Source organism: Chrysemys picta, chromosome 15, assembly GCF_011386835.1.
Source record: "Chrysemys picta bellii isolate R12L10 chromosome 15, ASM1138683v2, whole genome shotgun sequence".
Classification (NCBI taxonomy): domain Eukaryota; kingdom Metazoa; phylum Chordata; order Testudines; family Emydidae; genus Chrysemys; species Chrysemys picta.
In genome coordinates this window covers 1,132,726-1,153,254 of record NC_088805.1, presented here as the reverse complement: position 1 = coordinate 1,153,254, position 20,529 = coordinate 1,132,726, and the positions used below count along the sequence as shown (strand labels likewise).

General features: G+C 50.6%; 1 protein-coding gene across 1 annotated transcript; it reads right to left on the bottom strand.

Moving 5' to 3' along the window:
• Nucleotides 1–5,446: 5,446 nt before the first annotated feature.
• Nucleotides 5,447–18,132, bottom strand: OSM (oncostatin M). Its single transcript, XM_065568420.1, has 2 exons — nucleotides 10,190–18,132; nucleotides 5,447–8,601 (listed from the first exon to the last, which is right to left on the bottom strand). The coding sequence occupies exons 1-2, from the start codon at nucleotides 10,223–10,225 to the stop codon at nucleotides 8,113–8,115; spliced, it is 525 nt and encodes a 174-aa protein (XP_065424492.1). The 5' UTR covers nucleotides 10,226–18,132; the 3' UTR covers nucleotides 5,447–8,112.
• Between the last annotated feature and the right edge of the window lie 2,397 nt (nucleotides 18,133–20,529).

Here is a 20,529-nt window from a genome sequence, read left to right as displayed (position 1 = left end):
GGAGCGGCCCCCCTGTACATTTATGCAACCCCTTCCCGGGGCAGAGAATAAACAGCTCTGCTCAAGGCAGGAGCCTGAGGCTGCTCATCACAAGGCGTGAGGGGCTGGGTTCCAATGATCACTGCACCTGTGCTATGGGATGTAAAATGCTCCAAGTTTAATGCAGGTGTCGTGCTCCCTTTGCACAGGTGTAAATGACGAAGGGCAAAGCTGGGGGAGAATCGAGCCTCAGATCCGCTGCTCACGGGCCAGAGTGCAATGGCTCTTTGCAGGGCGTCGCACTGGATGCTGTCCATGAGTGACTTCTTTGTTTGGAGGAGCCCTTGGGTTGGGTCCCCCCAGCTGGTGTGACTCAACCCAGCTCCGCTGACGTTGGTGCACTTCCGCGGGGATGCGGCCCCGTTTGGAAGGTTGGGTAAACCAAAGGAGAAGTGTGGGCTTTTGGGTTTAGGGGCTTTTTGCAGGGGGTGTTCTTCAGCATGGAGACTCCACTAGACTCTGCGTCTAATGGGGTTCCTGGTGACTGATGCCTCTGTGCCGCCACTTGGCAGAGCCATATGGGATCAATGCACTACAAACCCAGGGCGACTAAGCACCACCGGAAGACTGCCCATGGAAATACTTTGGCAGTACCCCGGTGCCCTCTGATTGGTCCAGGTGCACTATTTAAGCCTGCAGGGCAGTCCAAGAAGCTCTCTGTATAACTTAGCAGTACTTGGCCTGTGGCTACTACAGGCCCACCCTTATTCCCTGTTTTGGACCCCAGCTCTGTGCTTCAGTGCAGATTCCTGACTCTGGTTACGACCTTCTGCTTGACTCCTGCTCCCTGACTCTGGCTGGCTGGCTACTCTGACCATTAGGCCTGACTCCTTGCCCCACCCACTAGGCCAGGCCGCCCAAGTCCCAATCATGACACGCTGGTTGCACACCTGTGTCGCTCCATTGGCTTCTGTGGAGTTACTCCTGACTGACAGCCCTGACAAGGAAGCAGGATGAGGCCCTAGGAGTCAGGTATTGACACAGATTCCTGATGGATGTGAGTGCAGGGCTCACGGGCAGGAGAGTCTGGCCACAAACAAGATACAGCACGAGGAGGATCTGTGCCACCGCTCCCGATCAGTGTGCTTCTGAGGGCGACAGGGACTAGAGTGTTCACGTTCTATTTCTGGGGTTTGAAGCCATTTTAACCCAACTCCAATATCACCCACATGTCCTTCTGTGACCTCAAAACCATCCACGTCCCTCCATATCCCAGAATCCTTCACAGCCATGTCCCTTAGTGCAGAACGCTTGGGCCGTATGGTCACCCTACCAAGAAGGGAGACCATGAAACCATAGGAGGTGCAGTTCTCCCACGGATCCCAGCAGTCTATAGAGGAGAAAGGGATCATGAAGCACCTGACTCCCATGGGGCCCTGAGGCAGCTTTTCTGAATCAAAATATTTGATTTCAATTTCTCACCAAAAAGTCAATGGTGCGAAGATGACATTTTCCAACTCGCTGTAACAGGCCCCTGCTCCCTGCACCCACCACTGAAATGGGGCCACCTCTGTGGCACAGAATAGGCCCTGACTCAGAGGGAGCAGGCCACCTACTGAATCAGCCGCACCACTTCCTGTATTCCTCCTGCCTGAATCCATCCAGCCGGCACTGTGTGCACGTATTTCTGCACTCAGCCTTCCCCCCTCCCACCCCAGACTGGGACAAAAGAAGAAACCTCTAACTGGGTCCCCATTGTTAAAGGATTTTGAGCAGAGATGAGCCTGAGCCACAAAGTTTAGCTCCACATCTGGATCCAGACGTCCCCAAATCCTTTAGGTCATCTCTAAGGGACAGCAAAACTATGTCACAGGAGCCTCTGGCGGGGCCAGCTGTTGTTTACAAAGGGGTCTTTGTAAACAACACACAACACACAACTCTGCAGATACAGGTGTGATTTTCTACCCACTCCAGTTTCACTCCAGGATAACTCTGTTGGGCTCTGTGCTGGCATAGGGCTGGCACAGCTCTGGGGAAGAGATGCTTTAAGGCACCTTAATACCCTTCTGATTGTGGGCTGATCTAAGTAGCGCTGGCTGGTAATGATCATCTCCAACAGCTGGAGGTTGCTGGACCACAGCAGTGTCCCCGCCCCTCTCCTTTTCCCAGCCACACCCCCTATCCTGGGGGCTGCGAGGGAAATGGCATGGGTCTGGTTCTGCTGGGTCTGTGCAGCCCTGAGATTCCCCCACACCAGCAGAAGTCCCCAGGAAGCTGGTTAAGCTGGCTTCATGACCCCTTTGTGCTGCCCAGAAGTACAAAGAGGCTGTGTCAGGGCCAAAGATCTGGGTCCTTGTCTGCAGGGGAGTTACACCAGCTTTACGCTGAGTGCAAGTGAGAGCAGACTCAGCCCTTCTGCTTGCAAAAGGAAACCTCCCACCTGTCAATCGCAGCAGCAATCTCTGGGTTCTGAATCCTGCCATTTCCACGGAGGGATAGTGCTTTGTGACGCAATATGTAAGGGTCTCTCACTGCAAGGCCTCTCAGGGCTGGCTTTGGCTGTCCATGGCAGAAAGCACGCCAGCAAAAGAAACAACACAATGACATGCATTAGGCTAAACCATGCCCAGTGACATCTGGGACAGAGCTTAAAAAGATGCTTGAGCTCCAGCGAACACACGGAAAAAAAATAGAGAGTTCTTAGCACCCACGGACCGTGGCTCCACCCACACTCTGCCCCGAGGCCCTGTCTCTGCTTGGCCTCTTCTCCCATGCTGTGCTTCTTCCTGCCCCCGCTCTTCCTCTTCCCCCAAGACTCCCGCTGCTTGCTCCTCTCTGCCCCCTCTCCCCATCACGCACCCTTAAGGCAGGAGAGGGCGGAGAGGAGCGAGTGGGAGACGCTCAGGGGAGGGGGCAGAGAGTGCCAGGGGGGATCCTCGGGGGAGGGAATGGAGGTGGGAAGAGGTGGAGTGAAGTGGTGGTGGTGGGAGTTTTCTCGGGGGAAGAGGCTGAGTGGGACTGGGAGTGAAGCACCCACCAGCAAAAACAAAAGTCGGCGCCTGGAGGGTTGGCAACCCAAGTGTCACAGGACATTTGGCCTGTTTGCTCTTGCCAACTGATGACACGTATACAATTCAGAATGAACTATTCTAAATAGACTGGTCTACTCATAATAAAACCGTTTTTACTATTCAGACCATCCAGCATACAGTTAGAAAAGGTATTTGGCTCAATTAAGTGGTGCCTTATCTCAACACCATAAGCCAGAGGTTTTCAAAATGTGGGGCGAACGGCAGAGCTCGGGGTGATGCCAGGTGGCTTCACACCCTGAAGAACAGCAGCAAGACAAGGAACAATGCTAGTAACTACTGAATTGTAAGTAAAATAAATGAAATTGTAAAATAGATGAACATACGTATACAGTATATGAAACTGCTGTATTTTTTTTGCAGGCTGAGCACCGACCCTGAGCACCAACCATCTCTCAGCCAGTGTCCCGTTTTCAGTTTAGGGAACTATGGTCCCCCTACTTCTTGGTGAGTGGAGACAGTTACAGCCTGGGAATCCCTAGACTTGGCCCATCCTGGATGATGTGGGCTGGCTGGAGAACCCAGCCCATAGAGGAGAATGGGGCCATGTGGAAACTGACTTAGGACTCCCATGGGGCACCACAGTTCAATAGCTGACTCAAAATACTTAGGTTCTTTTGGCCAAAATATTTCAGTTTTGGGGCTTTTGGTTTTTCAACAATTTTTTTTTTAATTTTACATAGAAAGCTGATATTTTTCTCAAAAAAATCTCTAAGTTGCAAACCCATTTTCCTCGGACAACCAGTTTTGATGGAAAATTTTTGCCCTGCCCAAGTTGCCTTGAAAGTGTGAGTGGCCTTGGTGAAAGGCTGGGTGGACAGAGCCTGGTTACAATGATAAGCTTTGGGTCATGTTTGATTTTCTGCAGATAAAGTAGCTGGCTGTAGCTGATGCGACCGGTTGCTCTTGCTGTGGGGCTGCTGAAGATTATTTCAGAAGAGTTTGCCCTTTAGTTTTACTTTTTAAACAGGTTTCAGCGTAGCAGCCGTGTTAGTCTGTATCCGCAAAAAGAACAGGAGTACTTGTGGCACCAAATTTGTTAGTCTCTAAGGTGCCACAAGTACTCCTGTATTTTTTAAACAGACTTTCTCCAACAGGTAACCCCCTGTGAGCTCTGTCACCAGTTTTTACTTTCCTTTCAGGTTATTGCTAATTAGTCGCTTTCTTGTCTAACTTTCACTATTAGACTCTGACCCTCCCTTCCCTCCCACACATCTGTTTCATTTACACATTCTTGGCATTTACTAGACATTGTGGCCAAAAATCCCCTGAGGGAACAGAAATTTGGTTTACAAAATTCGTTACCTTGCTCTGGGGCCTAATGACTGTGACAGTTTCTTAGGATTTATGATCCATTCATAATGATACGTTGCAAAGGAAAGAATCAGCTCCTGGCCATGAAGAACAGCAAAGATAGAAATTGGGGAGAGGACAGCACCTGTAATGGGCTAGTTAATTTAACTGCTGTAGATTTCTAGTTTCCCTCTCTGCCACCAGCATCGGTTCTCTTATTGTTGCTGTGACACTTGCTGGTGTGAGGGAGTTGCGGAATTCCTTAGGACCAGCTACAAACAGCTATCAAAGGTGTACTCTTCCACCCACAACATGGAGCTGCCAGTGATGCATGCAGAACCTCCCTCACTACAGTATCCAAGAGCTTTTCCAGCTCGGCTTATCTCTGTAGCTAAATAAGCAAACCTGCATTCTGCCTTAGCCGGAGGAGCCTTGGATCACACCATGCTCCAGGTAGTTCTGCTCTCTCCCAAACTAAAACATTTGGAAGAGATATAAATCCCTATGCTTCAGGGCGTAGTCCAGTCACTCACTGCTCCGAGTCAGGAAGAAACTTTCCCTATGAACAGTTTATTGTACGGATCCTAACACCTTCCTCAGAAGCATCTGATTGTGGCCACTGTTAAAGCCATGATACTGAATTGGATGGACCACTTGTCAGAGCCAGTCTGGCAATCCCTAAATTCCCCCAGGCACTCTAGGGGCTATCTCTGCTGCACTACATTCTTCAGTGATTGCCATCTTATGCTCGGCCAGATAAGAAGAGTTTTGCAAGTAAGGAAAACAGGGAAATGTGAGGCTATTTTGTAACAGTGCAGGCAACTGGGAATCCCATTGAACTAATTTCCATTACAGGATGACAAAATGTGTGGACATGGGCAAGGGCTGAAAAAAGAGAGAGTTGGATGAGCCACTTCCTGAAGTCTTTACGCAAGCAAAACGCCCATTGACTTCAAGGCGAGATTGCCCCAGTCAGCAAGGAGCAAGGTCTTCCAAAGAGCTTAGTGACATTTTTCTCACAAAACATTTTTCCCCCAGCAAAGAAATGCAGATTCAGATAGACACAGACATTGAGAATATGAGTCAATTTCACAGAATTGTTTTGGTGAAATAAAAAACCAAAAAACCCCACCCATTAAAAAAATTCCAAAAAAGTCAAAATGTTTTGTTTCCCCATTTTCTAAATGGAATGGTTCTACTTTTCAATTCAGATCAACATTTCATTTCAACATTGCTTTTAATGAAATATTTTAAAATAAAATTAACAATCTGGTTATACAAAAATAAGTGGGTCTGACTTATCAGAATGATCAGAATGACCCAGGTAGCCTACTCCCATGAGAGAAAAACATTTAAATCCATAAATAAAATATTCTTGTGTTCATATTTTAACATATATTAAAAACATACATATATATATATATATATATATATATAAAAACCACATATTTTTAAATAGATCTTTCCAGTACAAAGCTATTTTAAATTAAACCATTGTACATAATAAATACAGAACCTGTACAAATATTAATCTATAAATTATTACAGAGCAGGGCATGCTGGTTGTTTCAAAGGTCACGTTTCATTATGTTGGCATCAGTGCCATACTACCCTCCAGGGGTACAGCACAACGGTGCCTTAGGACATCAGCACAGCACCAGCAGATGATGCCACTCCCAGGTAATACTGAGGAATTAAAACTCCTCTAGAGTCATTTTGACAGCAATACAAATTACCAGGTCAGATCCTCAGTGGGTGTGAATTGAAGTCTTTGGAGCTAAATCAAGTTACTCCAGCTGAGGATCTAGACCATGGTTTGGGATCTCAAAACCACCTCTAGAAAAGCACAACAAGGGGCATAAAGAGAACAAACATCTGCAGCAGTCATGTGCTGAGTGTTGTTGAATCCTGGTTAGGAGAGACACATACTCCACAGTGCACAGCGACTTAGTCAGGCTGGGTCACTGGACCTTTGAATCACTGGAAAATCAGGCCAAGTTTAACAACATGTTTAATGCTCAGACAGTCAGTGCTGCCGGGCCACAGTAACCTCATGATCTGATCTGACCTGGGAGTGACTGGTATGATTCTGCTTCACAGGCTAGCAGGCTTCAATCCAGCTAGTGCAGGTAACAATAGAGTGAAGACATGGCAGTGAAGGAAGTACAAGCCCAGCATGGACTCAGCTCACTGTCTTCAGTGCTATTGTTACTCATGCTAGCTGGATTCAAGCTAGCTAGGTAGCCCATGCACAGCTTTTGCTGTGTAGACATACCCTTTGTCAACCTCCCAACAGCTCTGTGCTGCTGGTGACTTGGAATAACCAGTTAATCTCACATATAATTTAAGTTTCTATACCTGGGACTAGATTGTCCGTTGCCCAGCATCTTGGGTCATCATTTGCCCCAGTGCTAAGTGAGCGTAAATTGTTACCGTTCTGTTTTAGGGGCATTTTATTACAGTCGCTTGTCATTGGTGTAAATAATTGCTCAAGGTGTCGGGCAATGGAAAAAATCAGCCAAGTGGGCAAAATGGGTTAAACTAGGGTTGGATCATCAGGATAGATTGGGGTTGGCAAACTTTTTGGTCTGAGGGCCACATCTGGGTATGAAAATTGTATGGTGCACCATGAATGCTCACGAAATTGGGGGTTGGGGTAAGGGAGGGGGTGAGAGCTCTGGCTGGGGGGTGCGGGCTCAGTGGTGGGGCCAGAAATGAGGAGTTCAGAGTGCGGGACGGGGCTCTTGGCTTGGGCAGGGGTGCAGGTGAGGGCTCTGGCTGGGTGTGCAGGCTATGGGGTGCAGGAGGGTGAGACCAAGAGGTTCGGAGGGCAGGAGGGGAATCTGGACTGGGGATGGGGTTGGGGTGTGGGAGGGGGTCAGGGATGCAGGCTCCAGGTGGCGCTTACTTCAAGCAGCTCCCGAAAGCAGTGGCATGTCCCCCCTCTGACTCCTACGCTGAGGCACGGCCAGGCAGCTCTGCATGCTGCCCCATCTGCAGGTGCCACCCCTGCAGCTCCCATTGGCCCTGTTTGCTGGCCAATGGGAGCTGCGGGGGTGGCGCTTGGGGTGGGGACAGCATGCGGAGCCCCCTGGCTGCCCGTACACGTAGGAGCCGTGCCGCTGCTTCCAGGACCCAGGCAGAGCAAGCACCTGACCCCACTCCCTGGCAGGAGCTCAAGGGCTGGATTAAAATGTCTGAAGGGCCGGATGCAGCCCCTGGGCCATAGTTTGCCCACCCCTGGGATAGATGCTGGTTCTTTGTGCATTTGAATCCAGCCTGTTCCACTGTAGAGGATCTCAAACAGTGCAGTAATGAACCATTCCTGCAGAATCCAGTAGTGCTTTTGATAAGAAAAAAGGCACCTTGGCTTCTGTATGCTGTGCAGAGGTACCTGGAAGCTCTCAGGCCAGCTTTCCGTAAGTGCCTGGTCCCCAGCAGCTCCCATTGAGACCGAAGGAGAATCCCCTCCAACCACTTGAGAACAACAGAGAATCCCTCCCACCCCCAAGAGCAATGGTGGCTGCTGCATGCCAAGCACTTTGCCAATCTGGCCCCGAGGGACTGTCGTCCTAGCACATTGAGTGTGGGCCCAGAACATGACATGGCTCTGGTGTACCTGCACTGGGCTCCTGTGCAGCCGCTTCTCAGGGTTAAACAGGAGTTGTGTATTTCATTCAAGTATTTCTCGGAAGCCTGGCTCCGTCCCCATACCTATCTAGGGCTCCCTGGCTCCCACTGTGCGGCTCATTCAGGAGCGGGAGGAACCCTCCTTTCTTTTTGTGCCTTTCCGTCTTTTCCTTTGATCTCTGAGTGCCTGCGGCGCTTTCTTCACTGAGCCCCTGGCCAGTTTCTCCAGGAACTTCTGCCAGTTCCTGAGCACTTTGCATCCGTCAATCTTTTGCTGGAAAGCGTTAGTGGCTGCAGGTCTCTCTGGGGTGTGCCTGGAGTTGGGCGAGACGCCCTCGAGACAGAGGGCGCAGCCGGTGTTGGAGAGAAGCCCTCTCACCGCCCACTGGGTGTTTTGGAGTTTGTCAGGTAGTGCAGCACCTGGGGTGCTCAGCACCTGCTGCTGCTTCCCGATGTTCTCGAGGGCGTCCTTCATATGCACCAGAGTCCGGTATAGCTCCTGCAGCATGACAACCTTTGGCTGGTCTGTTATATTCTCTGTAGGAAACCACTGTACAGCCTCATCGCAGAGTCGGCGAAGGTCGGACGCAAGCAAGCCCTGGTGAGTCAACTGGAAATAAAAATAAACAGATACAATGCCAGCCACCATGGGAGAGATTGACGGAGTCGCTTGGGCCACTGTTACGTGGCCAGTAAAGGAAACCCTCTTAGACAAACACCTGCCAATGATTGTCTCACTCCTGCCTCAACATGAGGGGATGAGCTAAATGACCCCTTGAGGTCCTTTCCAGCCTAAATGTCTATGATTCACTACAATACATTACATTTATAGCAACAGGACACTACCTATTGTGGGACCTCAAAGCACTCTGCAGATGTTAAGGAATTAATTGTCACACCAGCCCACAGAAATAGGTCAATATTATTACAGCCATTTTATAGATGGTGAAACTGAGGCACAGAAACATGAAGCAACTTGATTAGTGAGCTGATGACAAAGCCAGAGCTAGAACCAGACTTTTTGGTACCTAGGTCAGTGCTTTAATTACCGAACCATGCTTTTTCTACTATAGTCCTTGCACTAGACTAGAGGATCCAGTACTAGTGCTTGACAACAACATGAAAATGCAGCTACTTCTGGGGTGGAGAGTAGCAGCCAGCATGCTAAACCACAGCAGGAGAATGGTAGATGTTGGCTGAGGACAAATTTCAGCTTCATGTTCATACAGTGCAGGCAGGACTGTGGCTTTTAAGATCTAAGAAAACTCCCACACGCTATATTGCTTGGAACCCAGTTCTCCTCTGGCAACATGGCAGGGTTGGGGGCTGTGCTGGTCATGGTGCTCTAAGGAACATGAGTATGTCAGAGGGAATGCTTACACTGCTTGGGCCTGCCTAGCTAGATGGAGGTGTTCTCCACAGTCAGCTCTCAGGTGATTACTCTTTGACAATGGCAGTCAGGTACATCCAGCCAGACGGCACCAGCTGTGCTGCTGGAGGCACCAAACACGTCTTAACATTCCTCTGATCTATGATTCATTGGCCTGTGAGTTCCCTCCCACACACACATTCTGGCCAAAGCTCAGGGAAGCACTGATGGGCTCTGGGGAAATCTAGCTGGAGGGAAGGTGACTATGTCAGCGGGGTTATTCCCCCAGACCACCCACACACCTCCAACGACTCACAGCGCACCAGTCTGCCATCCCAGCGAGTCATGCTGACTCTACCACATGGTATTTCCAGCGAACTCTTGTCCCAGCAATAAGACAGGACACAGAGCAGGTCCCAGGCCTTTTTTGGGCAGAAGGATCCCAACATCATTGCATGTCAGTGAAACAGCCACCTTCGTAACAGACACTGGGGACTGAACTAGTGACCTCCAGAGCTAAAAGCATGAGTCTTTATAGCTTGACCTACAGAGGGAGGCTGTGTGCTGTACCAGGCCCCTATGTACTGGGCATGAGGTGCTACACACGTCACCCGGCCTCCACCTACAGGGAAATCAGTCAGCTCCTTGCTTACTCCATGGGGCCATCCCTGTGGCTGCCACCTTATGGGTACAGTTATGCAGTTACCAGCATGGGCCAACCACCTTTCCCAACCCTGCTGGATGCAGCTGTGCCCTCCATGCTGAGCTTAGTGGCGTCACTTGAGAGATTCTCCCCAGCCAGAGGTGCCCCCTGGAGAGCAGCACTTACATAGGACCTGAACAGCTCCTTGGCTTCCTTTTCCATCTGTCTTGTCTTTGCTGTGATTTTGTCCAGGGAATTCCGATGACACCCTCGGCAAGGGGCAGGGCTGGAGTTTACATGTGCCAGACATTGGATGAAGAGACCCTGAGTCACGGCTAGAAAGGAATAGAAAAGAGTCCCATCAACTGATGCAGATAGTAGGGAGACACCAAGATACCTTAGCCCATATTGGAGGCCTTGTATCAAGGCAGGCAATAATGAAGGAGGTGTTAGCTGGAAACCTCTGTGCTTTCTTTGGAAGGAAAAAAAGTAACATGTAATTGCTTCTCCTTTAAGCTCTCAGATCAGCTACTGGTCACATACCACTCTGCGAAAGCTGGCAAGATCAGAGCCCAAAGTGTCTCTTTTAGCACTGGCAATGGCTGAGTGCATCAGCTGGCCATATAACAATGTGCGGAAGAACAATAACACGTGGCTATTTAGAGTGTTTTACACTGGGACCTCGGAGCGCTTTGCAAAAGCAGGAGTCATCCCTGATTTTCCCAGGGTGGGGAAGTGAGACCCAGCGTGATTAAAGCATCAATGAAAACAATCTTCGGTTTGGATTTCAACATTCCTCTGCATGTTTGCAACCCCAACTTTGTAGCATTATGCTTGTGCAGGAGGGCCAAAGACTGACGTGAGAGCCAGGCTACCTGTCCCTGGGAAGTGGATTCTAATGTGTCCAGGGTAACTGAGCTAGGATCCCTGCGTCTGCTCTCAAGGCTGACACGTGCCTGCTTCTTAGGAAGCCAGTTAAAATCCCTGTGTTGTTTCTTTTCCTGTTAGCTCATAGGTGGCCTGATTTTACTCCCACTGATGTCTACGAGGCCCTGAGTCATTTGCTCTATAACAGTGTTCTCCCCTGGGGCCCATGCTCAGGCGACCTGCTTGGGGGCTCCCCAGTAGGGGGCCGTTCTGGCTCCCAAGCGGAATTTCCCAGAGGCTGGAGTAAAGGAGCCCAACGTGTCCTTTGTCCGTCTAAGCAGCAATGCTCGTTGGAGATGTAAATGACACTGTGGGGCTAAGCACAGAGTGGCTCGTCCCTTGGGACTATCCCAGCCGGGTATCTGGGGGTATCTGAAAGGTACTAGAAGAGACCTAAGAAGCTACAGGTTCTGCTTTCTCCCCTCATCCCCCTGCATAAGTATTGCAGAAAAACTAGAATCCAAGATTTCTAATAACTCCTTGGGCAACATTCATAGATTCTAAGGTTGGACGGTTTAATTCTGGTCATCTAGTCTGACCTCCTGCAGAACCCAGGCCAGGGCACTGCCCAAATTACATCTCCATCCAGCCCATAACCACTGTATGAGGCAGACTCATCAACGCCAGCGAATGCCAATCCAGTGTTCCTGGCAGAAACCTGCGGGGTGTTCCAGGGTAATTTCTTTTGTTCATGCTCTATCCCCTAACTATATCTACTTCTCTAGATCAATAGCTGGGATACAAGGTACCCGCAAGGGTGGAGAGGAAGGTGCCTAAATACCTTTGTGAATCCTACCCACATATCTCCCTGTTTCTCTTATACGCATCACTGTGGTATCTGCCTTTGGTTATTCAGCATTCACCCTCTTGGCTTCGATGACACGATGCAGTTGAAGTAAACATGGTCTAGATAATACTTGGCCCTGCCATGAGTGCAGGGAACTAGATGACCTCTCGAGATCCCTTCCACTCCTACGATTCAATGATTCTGTACTGCCTGGGCGGGGTGCCCCTTCCTCAGACAGCGTAGCTAGGCGAGTTCGGCAAAGGATTTCTACCAGAAGTTTAGCCGTTGGAAAATGATGATTAGACGCAATGGACGTTCCATGGGAACGTGTCAAATCCATCTAAACTTTCAACAGAAAGCAGGCAGGCGCTCTGGGCAGCTCTGAGCCAGCCAGCCAGCTTATCAGCCTTCCCTGCTCCCTGGGCAGGTGGTTCGCCAGGCTCCTGGGGCTGCCCAACTCCTTGCTGGCAAGGTGGGCAGCCACAGCGCTGGGGAGCCTGGGCACGTGGAGCGTTTCCAGGAAATATTTCTGAATTCCTTTCCAGCAAAAAGATTTGAGATTTTTGACTTTTGGTCCCAATTCAGGACAATTTAGCTTTTTACACTAGAAATTTTTCACGGGATGGAAATTCCACTTCCTAGCCAGTGCTAGGAGCCAGGATCCACAGGGCCATCGCCAGAGCTGCTAGATGCAGCATCTTGGGAGCACTTGAATTCCTCAGAGTGCCGCCCACATGGCTCCCAGGTGGGAAGAAACAAGACTTGGAGGAAGTTCACTCCTGACGCAAAAGGGGCCAACTCTATTGACGCTGGCAGAACTGCCCCACGTATGCCTGGTCTGGAGGCAGCCCTCCCTCCTGGGGAAGGTGACGTTTGGACAGAAATTGAGTTTGGTGAACTTTTTTCACTCGTAAGACTAACAGATGTATTGGAGCATAAGCTTTCGTGGGTGAATGCCCACTGCGTCTGACGAAGTGGGCATTCACCCACGAAAGCTTATGCTCCAATACATCTGTTAGTCTTAAAGGTGCCACAGGACTCTCTGTTGCTTTTTACAGACCCAGGCTAACACAGCTACCCCTCTGATAATTAATATAGAGTTGCATATAATGCAGGCATTCACACATTTTAAAACAACTACCGCACCATTAACCCACCATAACTGCTGCTATGATAATTTGTATACGTAATTCTCAGATGCGCTGCTCACAGTGTCATAGGACATCATTTGACCCTGACACCTTCGACTCTCCAAATGTCCTTCTGGGCTATACAGTAGAATTTCACCTCGGGACATAGGTGCTTTTGAAAATTTAACCTGTGGAGAAGGCTAATGTGGTAGGCATCTCTCCCTGCTAGTTTCCAGCCCTTGTGCCACTTGAAGCTAGCTGTGGTGGAGGTATCTGAGCGATGGAACAGGATTGTTACATATTGACACAGTTTTCAGCTCTGTGCTGGCCCACTTAGCCTTCATACACTGATCCTACAGGTGCCACTTGTAGCCAGGAGTCACCTCATGCTGAACTTTTACCTCCTGCCAGCAGTTAAGGAAGAGACAGCTACTGGCTGATCTCCCTCTGGTACCAGATCATGCCCATGTGTCTGTCAAATCAAGTCCTAGACCTAGTCTACAGCTGCCTGGCTCCATATGAAAGCTGCCTGGCTCCCATACAGCCAGAGAAGAAAAGGGCTGAGTCAGGCCCCAGCCATCTCTACATATCTCTGGGCTAAATGATGGTGAAAGGCACCAGACTGACTACTTTGGGACTCCCTAAGCAGTCCACAAACAGGCACAAACTGCATCCCATCAAACCACCTGATGTGGAAGGATATGGGGGACGAGAAGAGATTGCTATAACCTCCCACCCGAGATCTCTTTGTGGAGGCTGCCTACAGTTCTGCTGACACAAGAACACCTTCCTCTCCTGCTAGAACCTTTAGAGAGACCCACCAAGCTCCATTCACAGATGCCATGGAACATCCATGCAATAGAAACCACTTGGGGTTGGTACCAGTAGTGGCTGGTCTCAAACCAACAACTCAGAGGCAAAAAGCACCATCTCTCATTCCCAAAACCAAGACTAAACCCAATGGCAGTCCCCTCTATGCCAGCCAGTGCCCCCAAACTCCCTTGTACAGCAGCTCACGCCCCCCAAACCTAGGGTGTAAGAACTGCAAAGCTAAACCCTAAGGCAAATGTTTTTCAGACCAGTACAAAGTGTATCTTCTGTGACGGAGCAAGTACTGATTTTCGCAACCAGTTTTCACTCTTCTTTTTAGTTGTTTCCAGTAAAAGAGCCATTTCCCCCGAAAGCTTTCCAATGCTCACTTTCCACTGACCCAGCTTAGCAGAACAGGTTACAGATTCAGCAAAACACCGCTGAATTTCAGTCTGGCAACACAGTTCTATTTTTCTCTTGGGTGACTCAGTCTCCTAAAGGACTAACTCTTTCTCACATACTCCTCCACCAAACCCTACACAGCCCTTTCCTTCTGATCACAGCCTGCTGCCAAAGGAGAATGGCAGCGACTCACTGGGGGGGACGTTTTCAAAGCTGCCATGACAGCAAGCAATTGGCCGAAGAGTGGAGCAAGGGAAGAAAACGTCGTAACCTACCTAGTAGAAAGCCCAAGGTCTCCACGTTCCACAGCATGCTCAGAGTGGCAAGTGTTCAGTGCAGCCTGCTGTGAAGTGCACTGCCACTTCCTCTGCTAATGGCCAAAAATGGGGAAACTTGCTTTCTTTAGTATACTGATTAGCCAACACCTACTGCAGGAGGTGGCCCAGTGTGACAGGAAAAAAAGAGAGAAGCTAACGGAATGACTAGCACCAATGAGTTCTCCGCTGTGCGGCCACCCAGAGGAAATGATGTCTCTGCGCACTAGCTAATTCTTCGAATAAGTTCCTCGAGATCCCACCAGACCTCATCTGTGATGCAAGCAGCTTCCCAAGTGCCTAGTCAGAGGGCTGCTTCAGAAAAAGACCAGTCCGCTCCACCCTTTGGAGCTACACGGCATTTCGGGGAGCTCTTTATTTTTAAATAGGAAAAAAAATCAGAATGGTAGCTGCTGTATCTGAACCAAAAGCTACCCCTCCTATGGGCACCTAGAAGATGCTGCTTAGAGTAAGCTTGCAGCACCTAGCGATAGACCATCCTCTATAGCCTTTGCCCCTGCGTTACTCCCTAGATTGCAATGGAATTACACTCCCATACAGCCAGAGAAGAAAAGGGCTGTCAGGCCCTAGCCGTCCAGCAGGAAAGGGGGTAGCTTGTTTCACAGCTTCTTATTCACTGAGTCTTCCCCCTGCAGGGTCGAGGGGCTTTTGAGGCTCCAGGCTTGCAGATAGAGGACCATGTGATAGCGTACAGGCCAATGAGTTGGGAGGCCTGGGTTTGGTTCCCAGCTCTTTCATTGGCCTGGTGGGTTATCTGGCCCTCAAAAAGATCATGCACATTTCTCTGTATATCAAATGGGCTGAAGACAGTGGCAGATTTAGAGTTAGTGGGGCCTGTGCGCAGCTTCATCTTTGGGACTCCCACTCGGGACCCAGCCAAGAAAAAGAACATTCTCTCTTATCTCCCCCCTTGTTTTTCATTCTTTTTTTCTTCATCCTCCTCCTATATTATAAGTAATGGGAAGTAAATGAAAATAAAGTGAGGAACTTTGATTGGGGCAGGTGGTTGGGGTGCAGGAGGAGGTGCGGGGGCGGGATCTGGGAGGGAGTTTGGGTGTTGGGGTGCAGGCTCTGGGCTGGGGCAGGAGGTTGGGGTGCAGGAGGGTCAAGGGGGCGGCACAGTTCCCAAAGTGACCGGCATCCCCTCCCCCGGCAGCAGCTCCCAGGTGGAGGGGTGGGGGTGTGTGTGTCTCCACGCGCTGCTGTCCACAGGCGCCGCCCCCGCAGCTCCTATTGGCCGCAGTTCCCGGGAGCTGCGGAGTCAGCCTCGGGTCGGGGGCTGCAGGGACATGACAGCCGCTTCTGGGATTGGCACGGCGCGGAGGGAGGGAAGCAGAGCAGGTAGGGAGCCGTCTTAGCCCTGCTGCTGGCACATCTCTGGGTGCCCCTTGGGGGGAAGGGGGCAGTGGGTCTCCGTGTGCTGCCCAGGGCGGGGGCAGTGTGTGGAGACACCTCCCCCCACCAGGGGCACACAGAGACGTGCCAGCAGCTGGTTGCTTCTGGGAGCAGCGTGAGGCCACTGGCCATGGCATGCAGGCAGCCTGCCTGAGCCCTGCTGCGCCACTGGCCAGTACTCAGAGGCAGGTTGTCAGCTGAGATTTGTCCTGCATTTTGGGGGGCCTGCTGTTGTTGGGGGCCCCGTGCCACCACACGGTTTGTTTCATGGTAAATCCACTCCTGGCTGATGACATCCACCTCTGAGACTGCACAATGGAGACTGCTATATGAGTGCCAAGCATTATATTGCCCAGCTCCAAGGAATCTCTTACAGCCCTTAGCTGCTATCCTAGTGTGTGTTGGCTAAGACTGCAGCTGTCGCAATAGCTCAGGGGAGGGCATGGGGGCGTGGATGTTCTCTACTTTTCATAGAAGCCCCAGGGAAATGGACTAAGCTCATTGCTGTCTTTGTGCTGCCTCCAAAGTGCTGATGCACCTCACAGGTACAAGGGCTGGCTCCACTCTGAATGCCGATGCTGCTGCCAAACCCCAAGGGACATAGGGTCTAGAGGGCTGAGCACAATCAGACCCCCGCTGTGCGAGGTGCTGTACAGAGGAAGAGCTCACCACCCACAGAGACCAGGCAGAGAGGGAGCAGTAACATCCCCAGTTGACAGATGGGGAATTGAGGCACTGACAGATCAAGAGACACACAGGACTGTGCTCAGGGCCACACAGTAAGGCCTTGGCTACACTTACCCGCTAGTTCGACGGCTGGAAATCGAACTTCTGGGTTCGACTTATCGCGTCTAGTCTGGACGCGATAAGTCGAACCCGGAAGTGCTCGCCGTCGACTGCGGTACTCCAGCTCGGCGAGAGGAGTACCGCGGAGTCGACGGGAGAGCCTGCCTGCCGAGTGTGGACCAAGGTAAGTTCGAACTAAGGTACTTCGACTTCAGCTACGTTATTCACGTAGCTGAAGTTGCGTACCTTAGTTCGAATTAGGGGGGTAGTGTAGACCTGGCCTAAGTTTGTAGCACACTACGGAACTGAAGCCAGGTCTACTGAGCATACAGCCAGTGACTTATCAACCCCTCCTTCCTCTTAGGGACTTGATGATAGTTGAAAAGCATCTACCACTAGAGACATCACTGTGAGCTATTAGCCCCCCGCCATCTCCTGGTCACCAAAGCAGGCCCCAGGGCCAGCGCAACCCATTAGGCGACCTAGGCGGTCGTCTAGGGCACTACAATTTGGGGGGCGGCGACCGCAGCGGTATTTCAACGGCGGGACCTTCCGCCACCTCTGTGGGGGGGCGGCATTTCGGGGCGTGACCTTCCGCCGCCTAGGGCGGCAGAAAAGCTGGCAGCGCTCCTGGCAGGCCCCCCCCCCAAGTTTATCTTACAATGGTTTATACCATCGCCTCTGAGTCATGTTTCCTGCTCCGCCCTCTCCTTTCCTCTCAGTGTCTCAATTCCAGCATCCGACAGAGATAAGAAATCTACATAACGCTCCATTGATACGCACTCAATCTGTTCCGCAGCGTGCGACACACGCCCTGCAGACCTCGTGTGTCTATCTGTCGTGCGTTCTTTGTGTGAATCATGCTGGACGCTAGGAAGAGAATTTCACCTCATGTCAAAATAGGTGACCAGAGAGCAAGTGTGAAAAATCGGGATGGAGTAATATAAGACAAAGCCCCAAATATCGGGACTGTCCCTATAAAATCGGGACATCTGGTCACCCTATGTCAAAAGCAGATTGACAAGCCACTGTAGTCTGCAGAATCACCCCACCTTTGTCTGGTTGAAGTGCGAGCAGAGTTAATTTATGCTTTCAAGTAGGGTGACCAGATGTCCCCATTTTATAGGGACGGTCCTGATTTTTGGAGCTTTTTCTTACATAGGCTCCTATTACACACACACCCCTAACCCCCCGTCCTGATTTTTCACACTTGCTATCTGGTCACCCTACTTTCAAGTGTGGTTCCGCTCTGAACGTTTACTCTGAAAATAGCATCCCGGGGTCCCCTCTTCATTGAGTCCCAGTGACTAACCAGCCTGCTTTGTTTACTGGTCAAGGCCTCCTAGCTGCTATCCCTGCCAGCTTGGCCTGGGATCTGAGAATCAGGTGGGGGCTCCAACAATAGATTCTGCAGAGGCATGAGCCAGAATAGGCCCAGCTCCCTCTCCCAGAGCTGGACTGGCTCTGCAGGAAGAATAGGTAACTCAATCCAGTCAGCAAATAGGACTCTGAATTCCCACTGTCATCTCCTCCCAGGTTCCCTTCTTTCCCTTTAGGGCCCTGAGTACCCCTGCCCCCCCATCCCATCCCCCCTTCTTGTCTCATTGGCTGCTGTCCCCTATGCTCTGCAACAACACCAGTCCTGATGCACTGTTTATCCTATAAATGTCCCCATGCGTCTTGCCACCCCACCCCTTTCCCCTTCCTGAGCTGGTCCCCAAGGGCCACCAGCCCACATCACACAGAATCCCACGAACACTTTGCCAGCTCTGGTTCCTCCATAGCCCCTATGACCATAACCTCTGGGGGCCTCCTTAAGGCATTTACCCTCCTGACCCTCCTGTGTGTCAGGGCAGGGCTGTTATCCCGCTGTATAGCTGAGGAGCCAAGGCACAGGGAGGCCCCAGGAACCTGAACCTGAACCCAGATCTCTCAAGCCCTAATGTCTGCCCCATCTGGACATCCACACAAAGGCCAAGCTTGAGAAGCAAGTGGGCCACCGTACACTGGATCCCTGGTCTTGCCCTTTATCAGACTGTAAGCTGGCTGGGGCAAGCCGCCCCATGAGGTTGGGCAGTGGGTGTTGCCGGAAACAATTAATAATAATAATGATTATGTGGGTGGTGGACCCAGTGAGTAACAAGGGACTATTTTTACACAATCACTTTACAGAGCAGAATTGCACATCACTCTTCCTGTTAACCCTTTCAGCCCAAAGAAGCTGGAATACTGTCAAGAACCTCACAGCAGTCAGCTTAGATGGTCTAAAGCTGTGCACATGTCGATGGAGCTGCATGAGCTGCAGAGCCCTTAGCTGAAACATGGCCCAGGAAGGAGCGAACATAACATGGAGGGACTGAGGCATTTGAGGGTGGCTTTGTGGTTACAGCACAGGAGTGGGGGCTGAGATGTGATCTCGCAGGCCCTTGAGATGAGATAATGGTCCCTTCTGGCCTTGAACTCAACAACTCAGAGAAGTGACTTTTCCCCTCTGTTCAGGATTGCCAGAGACCCCTGTCAACCCCTCCCCAGCCTCTATGCCTAGCGCCAAGCCAATTTAGGGCTGCCTCTGCTGTATCCCAAGTGGCAGGGGGAATTCTGGGAAAGGCAGCATTGCCAACCCTAAGTGTTCCAAACTTCTGATTTCCGAGCCTCTCTGTTATACCCAAATCACATTTTCAAGCTTTTCTCCACAACCATGAGGGTTTGAAACTTACTATCGTGTTTAAAGAAAGCCAAGATTTCCAGGTGAGAAAATGACTCGAGGCTGGAGTTTTAAAATAAAACCAAGCAAATTTAGTGAGACTTGTGAGGGTTGGCAAACCTGCAAAGGCCAAGGATTGGCTGGAGGAGGGAAGGGGTGTGGCTGGGGCATTCTAATACCTGGCTGTTCTGTGCCCTGCAGAGCCCCACAGCCCCAGTAAAGCAGGGGTGCAATTCAGGGCATTGCTCAAGGCCCAACCTGCCCCTGCAGCTGCTGAACAGAGGCTGCATCCCCTCTGTTGCTGTGCATAGGCAAAGCTGGATCTGTGCTTCCTTGCCAGATCAGGAGGATGACGGTGCTTTCGCTGCTTTGCACAGTGATGGGCCAGCTTTGTCAGAGAAGGGCTCTGTACCCATAAAGCCCTAATCACATTCTAGGAAATTGTGCCCACTTGCTAGGAGAAGATGCTGCTTATCTGCATGACAAACTCATTCGGTTTCCCTTGCACTCAGACATTTCACTGAAGTGCTGACAAACTTTCCCCCATGCAGGTGTTTCCTTCCTGGCTCACACAGCTGCCAAATCACATGCTGATGAGCAGGCCGGGGATGTCCAGAAGGTCTGAGATCTGAGAGCTAGAGGGCCTGTGGTATCCCCTTCCCTTACATGTGACATCCTAGGAGCACAGGGAGTCCACCTACATGTCATGCGACCTCTCTCTCTCTCACACACACACACATTCCTGAATGAACTCATCAGTGTAAAATCTCTCTTTATAATGTTGTTCTCGTACATTCTTTGGGTGCATGTGTATATCTGAATAAGTGCCCTGGGGGGTGAAATAAAGAGAAGTTTGGGAAAGACAGACAGAGAACTGGGGGACAGACAAGACATACATTGTGTAAGGGAGACAGAGAGAAAAAATTGGGCAGATTCAAAGCTATACCTTGCAGTTTCCTTTTATTATTATTACTTGTATTGGGGCAGCTCCTTGAGTCCTGTCTGAGATCAGCGGCACACTGTACATGTACAGAGATGGTCACTGCTCTGAAGCACTTACAGTCTAAATAAATAAGAGCAATGGGAAACACAGAAGAGAAGTAACTGGTCCATGGTTACAGGCAGAGCTGGGAATAGAACCCACAACTCTGTAGGGCACAGCTAATGTTGTGCAGGGATACAGCTGCAGCAGTGTAACCCTCCTGCTAGCTGGCAGGTTTGCAGTGGGACCAGGGAGCTGCAGGCTCTTT